General features: G+C 32.3%; 1 protein-coding gene across 10 annotated transcripts in view; it reads right to left on the minus strand.

Moving 5' to 3' along the window:
• The window catches only part of POT1 (protection of telomeres 1), a 79,135-nt gene that overhangs the window by 14,396 nt on the left and 47,605 nt on the right, over positions 1-17,134 (minus strand). For all 10 annotated transcript variants that reach the window (XM_026510368.4, XM_026510344.4, XM_044388015.3 and 7 more), the window contains 5 exons: positions 15,785-16,075; positions 11,762-11,917; positions 6,581-6,750; positions 5,397-5,485; positions 1,427-1,483 (listed from right to left, as the gene is read on the minus strand). In XM_026510368.4, the coding sequence (XP_026366153.3) occupies positions 1,427-1,483; positions 5,397-5,485; positions 6,581-6,750; positions 11,762-11,917; positions 15,785-16,075 (763 nt within the window). The remainder of the gene's footprint in view (positions 1-1,426; positions 1,484-5,396; positions 5,486-6,580; positions 6,751-11,761; positions 11,918-15,784; positions 16,076-17,134) is intronic.

A 17,134-nucleotide genomic window follows, 5' to 3' on the forward strand; every position in this document is an offset into this window, starting at 1 on the left:
ATAAATTTTTGGCAGGATACTATACTATAAGTGATACAAGTATCCTTCTCTGTATCACATTAAGAGGCACATATGTTGTCAGTGTTTTCACTCCTGGGAATGTTAACTTTGCTCAGTTGGTTATGGTGGTATTCAACAGGTCTCTCCACTATAAATTTATTATTTCCCCTTTAAAATAAGAAAGTACTGGGGAAATATAAATATCCCATTCCTCAGTAAATATCCTGATAGTTTAGGACCCACTGATGATTTACAACTAAATCAATTATTACTATCATGGTTGCAAAATGATTTTCTTCCCTAATTTCATCATTCCTTTTACATTATTAGTTGTCATTCTATTGTAACTAAGAGCTTTCCATTCAATCCCATTTATTTATTCATTTGTTCTTTTATTTACTACCCACATGGATTAATAGATTCCTACTTCATTTTTATTCCATTGCTAGTTTTTTTAATTTGATACTCAAATTGTATCAGATTCGACATGCTCCATCATTAACTGAGAACTTCTTTACCTTCTGGCACAACATGTTCCAGGCTCATCTTGTAACTCTCCTGTCCCAGTCCTGGAGTCTGCTATTTCTATAAGCAGCCCTGATTCCTTTTAAGGGGGAATATTTATAAGCTAAGATTTGTGAATTAGGTGCATTCATTGCTACTGGGCCACACCATTATTTCAAAGCCCTTTAACTGGACAGAGGTAGGGTATATATGTTCATACCTCTACCTACACACATGCACCTATACATGCATGAATATGTATTTGAATGAATACATGTATACAAAGACCTATCTACATCTACTTCTGTGTCTATCTGTAAAACCATGAGTACATACTGACACTTCCCATTCCAATAACATTACCACAAGCTTTCCCCCATTTCATAGGTATATGTTCTTTCTCCAATAATGAGAAACTCATATTTTTATAAGAGTATATTACAGAATTTCATTTAATAGACTTGTGCTTAAAAATATTTTTTCTTATTTTTTTTTATCTTAGCTGAAGTAACAGAAGGAGGGCATCTGACAGATTTACTATCATTGCTAACATTAAAGTTTTGGGGTATATTGTAAGGAGCTCCTTTATGGGCACACAGCTAAACGCACACTGTGAACAGACAAAAATTATGACACATATTTTACGTTCTCAAAATAAGACCCATTGCCTGTTAAACAGAATATGTTTTATAAATCTTACAGATAGATGACTTAAATATATAGTCAATGTAAAAACATGTATCTTTCTGAGTTCCATTTTATGCCACTTAGGATGAGGGACAGAAATAAAATATAAATAGGGCTATATTTTTGCCCTCATAGATATCTGCTCTCAATATTAGATAGGAACAAATTATTGGTAAGAACTGACTTTACTATACACACTATTACACCTATATTTAAAAATGAAACATTGTCTTACTTGTAGCTGATAGTTGCTGACATCTTTCTACCTCATATAGTGATACTGATCCAGAGCCTATAGGAAGGAGAAGGGAAAAAGAATTACACAGTTTTAAAATCCATTAAAAATCCCATGTGGCATTGAAAACTATAAAACAGTGCTGACAGGAACTGAAGAAAATCTAAACAAGAGTGAAATTTGCTATGTTCATGGACTGGAAGGCTCAAAGCTATTAAGACATCAATTCTCCCCAAACTGATCTGTAAATTCAATACAATCAAATCAAAATTGAGGAGGCTTTATTGCAGCAAAAGACAAGAGATTCTATCATTTAAGTGAAAATGTGAAGAACCCAGGATAGAAAATATAATCCTGAAAAAGAACAAAACTGGAGGACTTCAAGACTTATTATAAAACTACAGCAATCAAGGCAATTTAATACTGGCATAAAGACTGACAAACCTATCAACAGAATTACAAAGAAAGCCTAGAAATAAACCTGCATTCATTTTTGATAAAGGCGGCAAAGCAATCCAAAGGGAGAGCAAAACTCTGGTACTACAATAACTGGAAGTTAGTATGAGGGGAAAAAATGCTTACTTCACACCATACTACGAAGTATTTCCAGCTGGAAAGCCCAGAAATAAACTCATATTTATACTCACTTGATTTCTGACAGACACCCAAGTCATCTTACAGACAGGAAACTAAGGGTGCTACAATGACTGGAAATCCATATTTTAAAAAATGTCTATCTCCTACCATACTAGTAGGCATTAAAAAGGAACGAACTACTAATATATGCAATATGGATGAATTTCAAAAACATATAGTGTGTAAAAGAGTACATAATATATTATTCCATTTATTTGAAGTTCTGGAAGAGGCACAATTATCTACGGTGGAAAAAAATCAGAATTTATGGGACTGGACTGGGGATCAGAATTGACTGGGAAAGAGCATGAGGGAACTTTCTGCAACAAGGGTGATGTTTTAGATTTTTAAAAGGATTTAAGTTACACATATTAGCCAAAGCTCATGGAATGGTACACTTAAGTTGTCCATTTCACTGCATAGAACTTTATACCAAAAATTTAAAAAATCCTCAACAAATACTGAATTCTAGTTAATGATATTCATTCTGAAGTGTTTAGGAGATGTATTTATGTCTCTAACTTATTTTGAAATATATCAAAATATAAGATGGACTGACAGATTAAAAGAGAGAAGTACATGACAGAGCAAAGAGAATCCAGGTAGTAGGTATTATGAGTGTTCACTGTACAACTGTTTCAATTTTTCTGTATGTTTGAAAATTTTTGTTATTTTAGAAAAACACATTGTGAAAGAAAGAAAGAAACGAAAGAAAGAAAGAAAGAAAGAAAGAAAGAAAGAAAGAAAGAAAGAAAATACACTTATTAAATTGAATAGAATGACTTGATGAATACCATAAAATAGGATTTTACTTTAAGAAGAAAGCAGAAGTAGTGAACATATCAGTAAGTTTTAATACTGCTTTCTAAAATGAAGAATTTGAGACCAAAAAAGTATCCATATTTTGCAATTACTTTAGCTTACCTTCTATTACATGCAACAGTATGTTTTTATAATTTATGTGACATCATATATATAAAGATATGATTAATTGTCCTTCTTTCTCAACATCACTAATAAATGGCATAAGAAGCCATGACAAGAGAACCTGAAAGGACAACTTAAGCTGGCAAAGTATAATTTCAATGAATCTGATTACTTAATATCAGCCATTCTGCATGAAGTGAAAACAATGGCAAAAACCTACTACTAAAGTAGTCAAATAATAAGAAAATCAGTGTAAAATATACACATGGTCTCCCACAAACTGATTAAAAAAAAAAAAGGTTAAAAAATCCCACAGAAAATCAGATAAAGGCTAACAGCAGACAATTCAAAGAAGAGGAAGTAAAAAGGGCTGATAAATATATAATATTGTCAAGTTTCCAAGTACTCAAGGAAACTAATAAATAAGGTATCACCTCATACCTGCCAAACTGTCAAAATTTACATATACTGCTAACTTCCAATACCACTGAGAGTGTGAGGAAAGGACATTTTCCTACAGTGCTATTTGCATATGAATCCTATGACATTCTGTCATATAATGACAGAATCTATTAGAATAAAAGATGTGCCTACCCTTTGATTTATCAACCCCTCTTTTAGAAGTTTATTTTAGAGAAAGAAAAGCAGGAATGTACAATTGTTCAAGGATGGTTTTTAAAGCATTATTTGTAAGAGCAAAAAACTGGAAACAACCTGAATGTCTACTGAATGGAAAATAGCTGGATTTACAACATTAGAGTCACATTATAAAATATTGTGTACTATTAAAAGAATGAGCTTGAGTAACATGGATTAGCCCATAAAAGGTCTATGATCTACTGAAAAAGAAAGCAGCTGTATAGTATGGTCTCATTTCTTTTTTAATTTTATTTTTTTTTAAAGTAGGCTCCATGCCCAGCGTGGACCCCAATGCAGGGCTTTAACTCACAACCCTGAGATCAAGGCCTGACCTGAAATCAAGAGTCAGACGCTCAATCAACTGAGCCACCCAGGAGCTCCATTTTGATGAATATTTTCAACAGAGGGGAAAGTCATGTCTATGTGTAGGTATGTATATTAGGATAAACATGAAAGTGTTGAAGAAACCACACTAAGCTGTTAACATTACATCAGGAGTGGGCACAAGGGCATGGGGAAGCTGTATAACTTGGTATCATGACATGTATTAACTTTATACTTTAAAAACAATTTAAAAATCTTTGTAAAAGGAGAAAAGAGATTTCAAAAAGTATAATTACAAATTATGTTGTCCACAGATGACTGTCAATTGAAGTAAATTGGCCTGCTGATGGTAGTTTAAGTAATCACAGATCATGCTAAAATGCCATCACCAAGGTTCTAGGAAATATGAAGAGTTTCAAGGCAGAGAGAGTAAAGAAATGAAATATGTACAAAAAAATCAAATAAGCTGCACTTGAATCTGACTGACTTTGCCATCAGTTAATAGCTAAGTAGTCCTGGGCGAATTACATGACCCCTATCACTCAAAGCCTCAGTTTCCCTTCTGTAAAAGGGACAAAATAACTTCAATCTCAAAGGAGTGTTTGTTAGGATTAGGCACTTAGTAAGTGCCAACACCAAGCAATACATGTTAATTTTAATGCTTATCATTACTGGTATAGAAAGAGAAAATACTCATAAAATAGTTTATATCATAGTAGGGAAGGAGTTAGATTGAAAAAAAAAAAAAAATATATATATATATATATATATATATATATATATATATATATATATATAGGATAAAAACATGACATAGATTCTAGCCCCAGAAAGTACCAGCAGATATTAAAGCAAAATGGTAAAGGAGAAAATCTTACAGATTTTTTAAATTTAGATTTGAATAGTCACCTATTCAGGTCGGCAATAATATAAATACAGAATCAAGTGTTCGTTTAAGATCTTGTAACTAGGAACCTGATGAACTTGATAAAGACTGGGAACCATGTGTATCTCTAAAATATGTACGATCAAAAAATAATCTAGCTCTTTGAAATAAAGCAGCAAAAGCAACCACTGTTCACTTTAGAAACTGACAAGCAAGGTGGTTGCCTAGGAAATACAGAATTTTAATGTATATATACACATATATGTATGTGTATATATACACACACATGTAAACATACATACATAAATACTACATATATCACACATCCAGGAATCCCTACCTTTCTAATTTGAAAATGCAATTATACAATTAAGGGAGAAATAATGTTTACCTTTACATAGGACACATAAGATTTAGCCTGTTCCTTTACAATGAATATGGATTTAACAAAAAAAAGAGAGAGGCAGAGATGGGAAGATACTAAAAAAGAGAACTAATATTCATAAAGCCATTTCAGTTAGCAAAGACTGAACTGTTAACATTAAAAACTGTCCTTACTTGAAAGAGTCCGAAAGCTGCCCTCGTGTTCTGAATGACATATACCATCAAAACACTGATTGGCTGTCAAATCGGCAGATTCTAAAACCCTACAATTGAAAGAATATAATTTCAAACCAAATTGCATAAAACACAGTCAATATGATCAGTTTATTCTACCCTTAGAAACCAAGAAATCACTGAAATTGTATAAAAATTATGTGTGTGTGTGTATAACTTCTTCAGTAGAAGGTCTATGGCTTTCCTCAGATTATCTTGGAGTTCTAAGGTACCCCAAATTTAAAAAACCTGATTCTAGAAAGATATGAGTAAAACAGTAGGATGATGAAATGCCGCAAACCAAAATAAACTGGGAATTTAATGATGGCATTCGGTCAGAACAATCTCATTCCAGAATCCAAAAGTGAAATACTATGCTCTATTTAAGGCAATATGAGAAATAAAAAAGTAAACCTGATACAAAATTATTAAAATAGCGAATTTAATTGGTTTTAAAAGTCATGCTGATTTTAATATATTAAAATGTAAAAATATTATTTCAACTTACTGAATGGGTTTATTTTCTAGAACTCTTTGAAGATATCCACAAGATTTATTTTTACTTCTCTAGAATACTGGTGAAAAGTTTCTGTATACAGTTGAGTACTAGGGATACTTCAAAAAAGAGAACTGCCTATGTAGCAGGACTTAAGGTACTATTTCACTTTCTGGGCACAAAAAGTTTTTAAAATATGATACTCCAAATCACTTCTGTTACCTATTTTATTAGTCATAGGCACATTAAAGAAATAATATTTTTTCATGGCAGGATTAAGTATATTTGGAGTTCTAGTTACGTATCAAGTTTCCCAAACTCTAGCTAAACTCCAGTTTCAACTGCCTGTTGGTTTACTGGGGAAATGTGTCAAATGGTGGAAGAAGAGCACAAGCACAGATTAGACATATTGGAAACCTTAGACTACATCCCTAGCTCTGCTACTATTTAGCTATTTGAACCTACAATTGCTTGATTTGTTTCATTTGGTTTATCTACTTAATCAAATGGATAGTTGGCACAGGTTATGAGGATCAATTACAAAGAACTTACCAGATTCATCCACCCCAGTACAGAACAGTAGTATCGTGGAAATCAGCTTAATTAATACTTTATTCACAATTTCTAAATAGGCATATAATATGCTTACTTTTTCAGTTGATCCACATCAGAGTTACTTTCTGGCAAGACTCTGATTCCCCGGCCGTAACTGGTACCCCCATGGAGATGAAACTCTAGAGCTAACAATGTTGCCTGGTTCTCCGAATTCATTGATTGAAGTTTGGTATGGAGGCTATAAATTCTAAGAAAGCTTCCAACCTAAAAATACATTGTTTATTATTTAGAAAATGAAGAAAAATTGAACAATTTCTGATACATAAAATACTTAACAATCAATATGGGGTATAAGACCAACAATCAGGGGTGCTGACTAATCAGAAAGGATCCTGGTGTGTTATACTAGCGTGTACTAGGTATCAGCCCCAAGGACACTGTATCAAAACCAAAACATGTGTTTGTGTGTGTGTGTGTGTGTGTGTGCACAACTGTGTATACATATAAATGTATATGGATGTATATATATGCATGAATTTATGTATATGTTTACATAGACCCATGTATACACATCTACATCCAATATATATGTGCATATATATCTGCATATATGTATGTATCCATTTATATCTATATTTTTCAAATGGAAGACATATTTCCATGTCGGAGATATTAAAGTGTGAAATAAGATTGAGTCTTAGCATTGATAAAATGCAGTCGTTAGGAAACCCGTTACCTCAATCAAACTCAAACTCAAGCCCTCTATTTGATTTGGAAAACTGTTTACTCTGAAAATAAATGTTTTAGCTACTTTAAGGTGAGATTTGGGGTGCCTGGGTGGCTCAGTCGGTTGAGCATCTGCCTTCAGCTCAGGTTATGATCCCAGGGTCCTGGGATCGAGCCCCGCGGCAGGCTCCCTGCCAAGGCTCCTGCCAAGCAGGGAGCCTGCTTCTCCCTCTCCTGCTCCCCTTGCATGTGCTCTCTCTCTTTCTTGCTCTCTCTAATAGACAAATAAATTCTTAAAAAAAAAAGATTTAATTAAATATGATTGCTAAAATACTCTCATTATGAGAATACCAGAAAAATTTTTAATGTAATATAAATATCCCCCTATTCCACAAGTTTTATGGAGAGAAAACTTTTTCAATAAGCACTGTGTCTGTACACTATAATGTGAAACACATTCTATGAGTTCAAATACAAGATTAAACCAATTATGAACTAAATGTTCTATTATTTTAGATGTTTTGTTTAATCTTAAAAATGTCTTTAATTATAGAGTATTTGGTATTCTTCTAATGTAGAAGACTTCAAATGACAGATGCAGAATGTTTATCAAAGAAATTGACACCTACTCAAAGGAAGAAGCTATATAACCTTTTTCCTCCCAGTCATGTTTTTGTGAGGAGGAGGCAGGGATTTAGGTCTTTTTTCTCTGACTTCTTCCACTGACAGCTACAACACAGCAGGGGAGCAGGGTAAAAAGAAAGAAGGAAAACACAGAAACAAAAAAGAAACAAAGACAAAACTGATTTTCCCCATGGTCTCCAAAGTAAGATATTGGAAGGAAAAAAACACTCTATTTCTATTTACTTTTATCTCATTCTTTCTGGATGTTTATCATTCTGTGATTCTCTTTAAATACAGGTAATACACTAGTACAATACAGGTATATACAAAGCACTTCAAGAAGACCTAAACACATGCGGGTACGTGGCTGGCTTAGTCTGCAGAGCATGTGACTCTTAATCTCAGAATCATGAGTTCCAGCCCCACACTGAGGGAAGAGTTTACTTAAAATAAATAAATTAATTAATTAATAAAAACCACCTCCCTCTAGATAAAATGCTCTGTATAGATACAATTTTTTTAAAAAAAGGCGTAAACACATGGAGAAAGAAATCATATTCATAAATGAAACGCTTCGACACTATAAAGATAGTAACCCCCCCAAATTAATCTTTAAAATCACTGTATTTTCAATCAAAATCCCCAGTGTCTTTTATGGAATTTGAAAAGCTGATTTGAATGTGACTAGCAAGGCAAGTTTGAAGACTACACTGGAGGAGGAGGAGGGAGGTTTGATCTACAGAATATTATTTAAAAATAAAGCTATAAAAAATAAAAATAAAGCTATAATAATTAAGACCCTGTGTATTAATGCAGACACACATATGAACATGGATATATCCTAAAAATATAATTTCAAAGAAAGCAAATTACAGAATAACACATCATATGCATTTTTCAGAGATAAGTACATAAAATAAAAGCATAACAAACATGGGTGTACATACCTACATACTAGGATAAATAGAAAGAAGATACTAGGAAGCAAAAAATGAGAATGGGCAGAGGCAAAGATTCAGTATGTAGAGATTTATGTCCTAAAAATTAAAAGTACCTGAAACGTGTGGCAAAACATTTAAGAATGTTAAGATGCCAGGCACATGGGTATTTATTACACTAACTTTTCTACTGTTGACTTTCATAATAAAACAATAAAGACCAAGAAAGAATTTATTTATATAAATAGTCTATCAAGGTGGCAAACTGTTATTTCCAGAAATTCCTTCTGGAGGCAGCATTGTATTCTTTTTTTAAGCTTGCTAAATAAACTATGAAATATGCCAGATGTTCTACTATAATAGACACATATTGCTTAGTCTTGTCAATAATGGGATAAGATTCTAAACATGCAAGGGAGGGAGTCATAACCAAAAATTATAAAAATATACTTCCAAAATTGTGATAAAAATCCGTTTCAGTAAACATCAAAAATAAAGCAAAGCAAATACAGCTATTAAGAAATTACTATCCCTTTAATTTTAATCTTCTTTACAAACTATCAAGAAATTCCCTTTAAGTTTAATGTTTTTAATTACATGTATATGTCTGAAAATAACCAGTCGAACTACAGCTCTTGGGTTACTGAAGGCCAAAACATAATTATGACTATATATTTTTTATAATTATTTTTAAATTGTGTCAAGATAAGACTGATGATTGGAAATACAATGCTTTAATTTCTAGACAAAAAGTCTGAAATGTCTGTTTGTGTATGTGTGTGCCCATGAATATGTGGATTTGTGCTTGTGTAACACTTAAAAAAGCAAAATTGAGGAAAAATGTTAAGAACGATTTCAGTTGTAAAATGTATATAAAAGCCAACTATATTATAGTTTAAGATTCCCTTAAATATTCTCTGTATTTAAAAAATATTCTTTCCTGTTTCTGTACAACAAAACTCTGGTCCACATATTTCAGTAAAAAAACGCAATTTCAAACAGTTGTCTTCAAGTGCTGATAAGAATTCATTTGTATCAATGTCATCTGGGGATTTCTTAGTATTAAACGGTATAAAGGTTGTCTTAGAACAAATAAAATGGGATGTCAATATACATTAAATAAAAGCCTACAGTTACATTACTTATACAGAGAAAATCCTTTTCATTTTTCTATTATATTGCACATAAATAATCAATGTTATGGTTATCTTCAGAAAAAGATTAAGTGCCCTATATTTTCTCAGTAATGTGTGCTCAGAGCACCCTCTAGTGGGTGAGATAAAGCAGACAAAAAGGGAGCTGAAAAAAAATCTGAAAGAAATTCACAGCCCTCATTGGTTCACTCATTCACTAGTAGATATTATTTACTTCATCCTTACTATAAGGAAAGCACTGTGCTAGGTATTGTTCAGGATGCGGACAAGGGAATCGGGATAAGCGAACAGAAAGACCTGTAAAAGCAGCATAAAAGAAAGAGAAGGAAATTAAATTGTGAAAGAAGAATCTAAAATAAAATGTAAACCTTTTTCATTCCTAAGAACTCAATCTGTATTTTTTCTTAAGATTTTATTTTACTTGAGACAGAGAGAGTGCACAAGCAAGGGGGGAGGGGCAGAGGGAGAGGGAGAAGCAGGCACCCCACTGAGGAGGGAACAGGATGCAGGGCTTGATCCCGACCCCAGGATCATGACCTGAACCAAAGGCAGATGCTTAACCCACTGAGCCACCCAGATGCCCCAAAACTCTATCTGTATTTTAAAAAGACTTTGAATTTGCTTTATCATTACATTTATTTTTGAAATAAAGTAATCAATCTAGAGAAAATCAGGGAAAAGCACCAAAAATGCATCTTCAATGGTCAATTTTCTCTTGATATGTTAGGTATGAAAGCACGTACACACACACATACAGGACAAGAAAGTTCAGTTAGCACCTTCCTGGACCCTGACTTTAACCTAATTTATCGATTTGAGTTGGGTGGGCTTATTTGTGGGTATGAGGAACTATTTCCTTCTCCAAGAACATTTATTTACAAAGGGAAACTGGGCATAAAATTTGTATCTAAAACAACTGCAATTCACTTCTACTATTTTCTTCCTATAAGTAGGCCATATAACTTTCTATAAGTAGGCGGTATAAGTCCCTAAAGGTAGGATGGAAGCTATTTGCAATAAAGAAAATAATTTCTTTACACTGCTTAAAAGGACTGGCTCTGGAAACAAACACTAAATTCAAATACTGCCGTCACCCAAGTAGCCATGAAATCTTGGGCTTAACCTGTGACTGCTCAGTTTTCTCACTTGTAAAACAGGAATGGCGACCATACCAACTGCACAGGATAGTGCTAAATACATATGATATACTTAACAAACGTTACTATTATTATTGTTACTATTAATGATGCCACTTGTTGCTAAAAAAGATATGTGCAAATAAAAGAATTTAAAAAATAAAATAAATAAAATATTCCCAATATTAATAATCAAGAAGTGCCATATCTGGACAGCTTATTTTTACCTAAAATATAACTCAAAAACAGTGAGCAAATTCTAATAAACTGCACAATACAAACACACAATTTATGATATATATTAGAAGTGGATTAACAATTTCTTAAACTAATGAGTACAAAGTTGTGGCTAAAAATCAATTAATAAAGCTTAACATTTAAGCTTACAAATATTTTATACAATTTCATACAATAAAATGTTTCCTATTTTCATAGTAAAATTGTGTATAGCATTAAAATATTCAGGAAATGTTCTTTAATTTTATTTAAAAAGTTGCTCAAACCACTATAACTTAATGCATCTTCTAATAATTTAGTGTTTTCTAATAATTTATTTTCAATATATTTTACAAATTAAAAATTAAAGAAAAAATAAATTTGGAGTTAATTTCTAGACCTCAAATATCATCTATAAACGTGATTTACCCCACATTTACAAAAACAAAAAAAAGAGCAAACATTTGCTCCTCAACATCACCTTCAGAGATTTTGCCACTTGAACATGATTATCATAGACTAAAATGTCTATTGTCAGATTCTGCAGCCGATGGATATGACTTAAATCTCCTTCAAGTACAAGATCTTGTATTAAGACTCTCCAAGATGGGAACGGGGTCCTGGTGCCATCCCATACCTGCCATAATAGGGTAGAGCAAAGTTTAATGATCTTTTTTGTGTAACTGTGGAGACTTTTAAAAGACTTTTATTTGTTGGTAATATAACTTAAAAGTAATTAAATGTATTCCCCCCAAATATCTGCTGAACTTTAAATATGGTGTATATTCTGACTGTAAAAGGACTGCATAAATATAGGACATATGGAAAATGTAAAGAAGAAAAAAATTCACACTACCCAGAAAAAAGTACTAACATATTGTTGAATTTACTTTATTTCCTTACCATCTTATACATAAACCCTTAAGACTATATCTGCTAATTTTCTTAAGTATAAATCCCTAACTTTTAGGAATGTATTCTAAGCTTTGCTCATTTTTTCACTTTGTTCTAATGTGGAGAAGGCCTTTACAAGTACAGACAGGGACATTCTGTTTACGTTAGAGGTTATGAATACAAATGAATGAAAAAGTCATGGGTGCTGGAAAAGGAAAAGATATAGTGGATTGCTACTAGGCTACGCTGAGATAAGGATGGGAACAGAGGCACAGGACAAGTGTACCCCACCCTCAACATGTGAGCTAGCCTATGCTGTGCTAGGCTTTTAAGAGATAGCTATGTTTTGTTATAAAAGGGCATGACAAAAGACATCTGGCATGAGGTAAGAACGCCTCTGTATGTAAGAAATTTGGCTGGAAAAGAGAAATAGGCTCACTGAACAGAAAATGCTGCAGTTCTACAGAGAGACTGTCTGCCAGGGTCAGCTTACAGAGGAAGTATTCAATAATGGTGGTGACTATGCCAAGTTTCAAATAAAAAATCATTGAGTTTGGGTCACTCACTGTTCCCTACATTATTCAAAGAAACAGGACACTTTGAGAAGAGTTACATTATATGTCACAAACATTTTTCTCCACTTGGAATCTGTTCCTTCATTTTGTGTATACTGTTTTTATGACTAAAATAGCTTTACAGACAACTCTACCAGTTTTTTTGGGGAGGAGCTGAGAGAGTAGAGTGCTGCTACATTGCTTTTATGCTTCAGTTTTAATCACTTATGACTCAGTCTTTTTTTTTTTTTTAATAAATTCTGGAACTTTTGCAATTTTGTTTCAATATTTAATCTGTTAGGAATTTGTATATTATATATAGATCTGATTCCTTTTTCCAAATAGATAACAATCATCATTTAACAATCTGTCTTCATCAATTTGAAATGACAATGTTATTTTTATCATGCATATATTATATGTACAGTATAAGACTGTTTTTGAGGTTCCCAGTCTTTTCCATTGATCAGTCTTACTATAATCTTAATTTCTGTAATTTTATAATATGATTTGATATCTGATATGGAGGTCTCACTGAGTTTTCTTTGTCAAGTTTTCTTGTCTTATTCTTGACCATTTAATGTTCTAATAAATTTCAGAATTATAGTCAATTTAGAAAATATGGTTTTAATTAAAATGGCATTTTATTTTAAAACACTTTTAAAAAGAATCAAACCTTTTAGTAATTAGTCCTACTTTTCTTTTATGCTCCTGCTTTCTAGGTTTCTTCACAGAAGTTCAGGGATTTCTTGCCTGAATTGTCTTGTTTTACAGTCATTGTGACATTGGGAGAACTTTTGTTCAATTATATGTTCTATTTATTATAGTATGTAGCAAAGCTATATTTCACTAATGTTTAAACCAGTGATCTCACTAAATAATTTTATTAATCCACATAACTTTTCACTTCATTGTTTGGGTTTTTATATCTTGTGAGTACTGATCTTTTTTCCTTTCTTTTAAAAGTGTTATGTCTCTCATTTTTTTCTTATCTTAGTGAATTCTTGAGATTTCCAAACAACATTAACAGAGAAAATAGTGGGTATTTTTGTCTTGTTCCTGGCATCATTGACTTCAGAATTTTACCACTAAATATTTTGTTTGATTAATTTACAGGAGAAATTGTTTATCAAGTTAAGGAGGAATACTTCTAATTCTATTTTGCTAAACATTTTCACAGATATATTTAATATTCACAAAGAGGATTATAATTTTCTTTAAAATTAAACCATTTCTGATTTCTAAAAATAAACTGTGGATTACAGTATATTATTGTTTTAATATGTCATTCGCATAAAGAATAATTAAAATAAATTAGTATCATAGTTACTAATATAGGAAACAAAACTGGTATCAAATCCAGGCTGAGAAAGGAAATAATTATGCTACATTCCATGCTTTTCAGACCTCACCTGGAGTAATGTCTGGTTCCTTCTGTGTTTAAAACATAAAGTTATTTCTGGTATGTGATAGGAAAATCAATCTCAGAAAAAAAAAAAATCACTCAAAATTTGACTTCCCAGAGATAACATAAGTAAATTATTGCTACACATTCTTTTTAATGTAATTTTACTATGGATATAATACATTTTAGTATATAAATAAAACTGCATTAATTGCCAAAAAGAATATTATGAGTATCTATCTTAATAACTATGTCTACCGTAGTCATTTTATTGTAAGAGTATTCCATAATACATGAATACTTCACAATTCTCTATTGTTAGTAATGAGTGTTTCCAATTTTTGTTACAAGAAATATAAGAATATTCTTTTAAATGCATTTTTCCAAACTTACAAATTTAGAAAATTTACAAAAATAAATTCACTTCTGAATGTAGTATTTTAAAATAACATCTAAATGAAAGCTGTTTTCACTTATATGAAAAGGCTATCTATAAAAATTGGATACAAGCGTATATTTTGTTGCTTTAGAGTGAATGTAGATCCAGCCATGTCAGCTAAAAGGTGGCAGATTTTTTCTCAGGATTTAAGAATTTTCTAACACAGCAGTCAAAAGATGGGGTATATCTGCACAGTAGATTACTTGTCATTGGAAGCATTCAGTGATTAACAAATGCTCATCTGTTAAGGATGTCACTTTGGGCAAAAAAGTATGACCTTATGACCGGCTGACCTAGGATTCCTTCTAACTTTGGAAGATTTTACTTTGCTTTAACTTTAGCTGTCATACTTGACTTAACTTTTTTTATAGCATGCAATTACTTTTTTCAGAGTATTTCATGTGTATATAAACGTGCTTTCAATTTTAAAAACTTCATCTTTTATTCAGGGATTTCTATCTTCCCCGTTCCTTAATAAGGGCAAGGTATAAATGGTAATAAAGCTAAACCCAACACTTGTGCCTCTGTACTCTGTTTCTTGTCCTATTGTTTCAAAGAGTCAGAAGCTAAAGAAAAAACCACAGGAGCAGAGCTGAAGCAGTGTTTGTTTAAATGTATACTCATAGGATGGGTAGATGAGGATTAATATAGACAACTGTCTTTTTCAGAAGCTATTCATGAGTAAATTGGGGTAGGTATAAACAAAGATTATATGGGTCTTATGTTACTTTTTAAAAATCATGCTGATTTAAAAACAAAACAGAACAAGAACAAAAATAAACACTTTGAAACCTTCTGTGATCTACTCAATGAAACAGGCAGTGAAATGACATAGGAAGAGAACCCAACATGAAGGAGTCAAGAGAGTAAGTGAGAGGGAAGGCCACCTTGACAGGGAAGCAGAAATATGCATATGTACAACTGTACCTAAAATATAACAGTAGAAAACAACTTTATATTAATACTAAAATAAGAAATAAATAAAGCATAAACTACATTTAAACTATTGAAAATACTATTTTTCTCTGGAAGTATAAAGAAGTTCAAGAGTAGAGTTGCATGAATATCTAGGCTCGTCAAAAATGGTAAGTTAGATTTAAAGTTCTTAATATAATACACAGTATGCGTATTATCCTACCAGAATGAAATATAAGCTCTTTTTAGGTATGTAGGTGGTGCTAATTTATAATTTCAGGTATTTAAAATACTTACCTTTAGAAGAAATGATGCTCCATCCACTTCTGCTTTGCCCAAGAGCTGACAAGTCAGGTCAAAATACTGCAGTGGTTGAACATCACACAATTTTACTAACGTCGAAGAAGGTGAAATATGAGTAGATGCCCAAACACGTAAAGCTTCTACCATTTTGTGGTCCTCGGCGGTGAAGTTAAAATACTTGCTTGAAGTACGAGGTATGATAGGAGCTCCCAAAGTTCCCTCAAATGTCAAAGCTGCAAAGCCAGAGCTGGTGATACCCTGAGTCTCCTTTTTATAAACTTGGATCTAAGAAAGTTGGGCAAAACAGAAAACAAAACAGCTTATTGATGCAGAACCCCAAAAATCAAGAAATTTGAGAGATTATAAAGTCTTGCCAGCATAGTTAATAGAGGATATAATTATTTAATATATTTTTACTTAATTAGCATACGAAATTATAAAATCCACTGGGCTGTATATCAAGATCCACAAGCACCATGTAAACTGTATAACACTATGTAATGCTTATTTCTACTTTTCAAAGGTCTAGTGGTCGACTCCCTGATCCTATCAGGCTTGCACTTTTACATTTATTACTTCTCTTACTAACGTATAATTTACAAAAGGAAAAATATACTAAGTGACAATTACTTGTGACCATTACAAGCAAAACTAGAACACTTAAAGTATAACACTTCAAAGTGAGTAAAATGCAGTGAGGCTGATTTCATCAGTCTGACTGAAAGCCAAGATAAGCCACAAAGACTCTGGCTTTCAAATTCGGAACCTCGGCTAACAGATGCACATGCATTTACCATGGTTACATCTTCATTAAGCAATCTTTTTGTCCTTATGAAATGCCCCCCCCTTTAATCTCCTGTAATACTCCATCTGATATTGATACAGTGTTTTCATTTTCCTTATGCTTATTGTTTGGTTGGTGTATCTTTTCTACAGTTTTACTTACAATGTGTGTGTGTCTTCATTTCTTGTAGGAAGTGATTATTTGTTCTTGCTTTTTTAGTCTGTTTTTCCTTACAAAAGAAGTGTTTAGTCCATTTACATAAAATTATTGATATGGTTATATTTAAGTCTACTATCTTATTTGTTTTCCTTTTGTATCCCGTTTGCTTTTTAAAAACTGTTTTTCTACTGTTCCTTTCCTGTCTTATTTTGAACTTATTAGTATTGTTTACCTCCTCTGAGCTCTGAAAGAATCCTTATCTCAAAGTCTATCTGGAACTAATAGAGTTCTACTACATAATCCCTACTTTCCGTATCATATTCCCCACTTGCCCATATCTCATTTTACACTTTCTACTGTAAGTGTAATAACCTCTGAAGGTACGTACTAACCTTTTGGTG

Source organism: Ursus arctos, unplaced genomic scaffold, assembly GCF_023065955.2.
Source record: "Ursus arctos isolate Adak ecotype North America unplaced genomic scaffold, UrsArc2.0 scaffold_3, whole genome shotgun sequence".
Taxonomy (NCBI): domain Eukaryota; kingdom Metazoa; phylum Chordata; class Mammalia; order Carnivora; family Ursidae; genus Ursus; species Ursus arctos.